Consider the following 3,127-nt stretch of genomic DNA (forward strand, 5'->3'; position numbering starts at 1 on the left):
AACAACATAGAGTAGGTATCCCCACCACCTGAACCCCTAGTCGACCGTGACCTCGAGGAGTCACCACGGTCTCCGCGCTTCTTCCCTTTGAGCTTGTCCATGACCCTCATCATCTGCACAAATTTCATTACAAGAATTTAATTATATATACTTTTAGTATTGAAATAGGAATGCATATACAAGAATTTAAATATATATACTTTTCAAAAATCATCGGCATCAGAATCTGCTTCAGCAACGCGCTGCTCAATTATTTCAAGTCTTTGTTGTTTTTTCAAGAATTCTCTGTGACCTACGAGTCCTTGCCCTAGAAGGACCTGGTTCTTCTGCCATCAAATCTATGGCGAGACTAGCTACTTCATTGAGCCCTAAATCCTCAGATATAGTAAATTCTCTATTTTCTGACTGATCGCCTTCTTCTTGATAAATATTAACAGAATCATCATCTTCGTTATTTGTGTTGTAATAATCATATCGTAACGGATGGACTTCAGGATTAATTTTGTATACAACCCAACAAGACTTCAAGTTTTCATGAGGATATGTTACATAGTACACCTGTTGCGCTTGATGTGCAAGCACAACATTGCTATAATCGCTGCCTTTAAACCGTGATTCATGCTTTACCTCCACAATTCCAAATTCATCCTCTCGTGTTTGTTGAGGATCAAACCATTCACAATCAAATAACACAAACATGAACTCTTTGGCCCCACCAAGAGTGTACTCCGTTATGTCTTGAAGAACACCATAATAGTCATGAGTGCCTCCGTCTGCATTTGTGGCAGTTGCTACTACTCCACTGTTTGTCGTGGCTGCCTGCGGGCGGATTTTTTCTAATTTTGATGTTCGAAAACGGTATCCATTAATATCATAGCGGCTATATTTTCTTGCTTTCAACTGACCATGTGATATCTATCGCAAATCATCCGAGACTAGAGAGTCCAGTTTCTTACACTACATAGAGCAGAAAAAAAAGATATAGGTAAATAGCAAGTCATATGTGCAAACTAAGTACGCAAAGGAAAATTATAAAGAGATAATTACATGCTCGTGGAACCATTCAACGAAACATGGACCTCCATTCATCCCTTTCATACGTAGATTATCCAGTTCCTTTGGTGTAGGTTTGTGGCCAACTAAATATATGGAATCAAACATTTCAAAGTATGGATCAAGTTCCTCCATGTTGGTGTACAAGTAGAGCATGGTGAAATTACGCTCTCTTATGTCAACATAATGTGCAGTAGAAGCCCCGACCCCTTTCCCCTTCCATAGAAAAACACTAAGGTCGGTCGAAGGACCTTCTTCTTCAGTATGATACCGTGTTGACTGAGCATTCACGTTGTTAGTGTGTGATAAATACTGACTTGAGAAGATTGTGATCTCTTTAGCTGCAAAGGCCTCTGCGATACACCCCTCAACCCTTGCTTTGTTCCGCACAGTAGCTCTAAGTTTTTTCAATTCTCTTTCTTGACTATACATCCATCGGAACTGCACTGGTCCTCCTACCAATGCTTCATAAGGTAAGTGCACTAGCAAATGTTGCATCACATTCATAAATCCAGGCGGAAATACTTTTTCCATCTTGCATACAAGCACCGCGATTTGTTTCTCAAATTGAATCATCAATTTCTTTGAGATATGCTTAGCACATATATGTCTATATATGTAACTAAGTTCAGCAATCATCTTCCACAGAGGAGGCTTCAAATAGCCACGGAACATTACCGGCATAAGTCTTTCCATCAAAATATGGTAATCGTGAGCCTTCAAACCATTTAATTTATTAGTGTCGAGGTTAACAGTACGTTTTATGTTAGCTGCATAGCGATCTGGAAACTTCAACATTTTCAACCATTGAAATACTTCTTTTCGCTCTTCCGGCTTTAGACAGTATGGAGCTCGTGGTGTCCTCTCCTTTCCATTAGGATTTAATTTGACCTCAAGGCTAGGGCGATCACAAAGATTAGCTAAATCTTTCCTGGCATTGATGTTGTCTTTTGTTTTACCCTTAATGTTTAGACACATGCTTATGATGCTTTCAGCAACATTGCGCTCTTGGTGCATCAAATCTATGTTGTGTGGTAAAATCAATACCTTCGCATACGGAAGTTCCCAGAGAAAAGAAATATGAGTCCAGTTGTGATCTTGACCATAGCCTTCAAACTCATGACCTTCTGCAGCCCTTTGAAGGGCACGATGTTGTATCAGGATATCTTCACCCATTAAACGTTTTGGTGGACCATCTTTAACTTTTATGCCTCTTCTAAATGACTTCGTATCATTTCGAAACGGGTGGTTGGATGGAAGAAACCGTCGATGACAATCAAAGAATGAGACCTTTTTACCATGCTCCAATCGATATGCTTGTGTGTCCCCCATGCATATGGGACAACACAGTCGACCGTGGACACACCAGCCAGACCAAATACCATATGCAGGCAAATCATGAATTGACCACAAATATACAGCACGTAAGGTAAATTCACGTTTTAGATGACCATCATAAGCCTGTACCCCTACCCATAGCTCTTTGAACTCTTCAATCAACGGTTGCATGAATACATTGATCTTCTTTCCAGGATGTTTAGGCCCTGGAATAATAAGGGCAAGAAATATGAACCCTTCTTTCATGCATTTGTTGGGAGGGGGTTGTAGGGCATGATGAAAACCGGCCAACAAGAGTATGAAGTTGAACTTTTGGCGTAAGGAGTGAAACCATCAGTGGACAAGCCTAGGCGAACACTCCTAGCGTCTCTTGCAAATTCTGGGTCAAAACGATCCAGAGCCTTCCAAGCATCGCCATCTGATGGATGCATCATAATGTCTGGATCTTGGCTCTCACGTTCTCCTTCCTTATGCCACAACATTAGCTTCGCAGTTTCTGGGGTTAAAAACAGATGTTTAAGCCTTGGGGTGATGGGCATATATCGAAGCTGTTTAACTGCCACTTTTGTAGCAAAAGTAGCTCCATCCTCTTTTAGTACCTCCGCATATCTTGATTTACCGCATATCTGACAATGGGTGGCCACTTCATATTCCTTCCAGAACAACATGCAATTATCTTCGCACACATCAATCTTCTTATACTTCATCCCAAGACCGGACACGATCTTTTTAGACT

At 40.8% G+C, this 3,127-nt stretch overlaps 1 protein-coding gene across 1 annotated transcript; it reads right to left on the bottom strand.

The window, feature by feature from the left end:
- Positions 1-652: 652 nt before the first annotated feature.
- On the bottom strand, positions 653-1,724 carry LOC103633716 (uncharacterized). Its single transcript, XM_008655419.2, has 2 exons — positions 1,048-1,724; positions 653-957 (listed from the first exon to the last, which is right to left on the bottom strand). The coding sequence occupies exons 1-2, from the start codon at positions 1,690-1,692 to the stop codon at positions 916-918; spliced, it is 687 nt and encodes a 228-aa protein (XP_008653641.2). The 5' UTR covers positions 1,693-1,724; the 3' UTR covers positions 653-915.
- Between the last annotated feature and the right edge of the window lie 1,403 nt (positions 1,725-3,127).

The sequence above is a fragment of the Zea mays genome, chromosome 7 (genome assembly GCF_902167145.1).
Source record: "Zea mays cultivar B73 chromosome 7, Zm-B73-REFERENCE-NAM-5.0, whole genome shotgun sequence".
Classification (NCBI taxonomy): Eukaryota; Viridiplantae; Streptophyta; class Magnoliopsida; order Poales; family Poaceae; genus Zea; species Zea mays.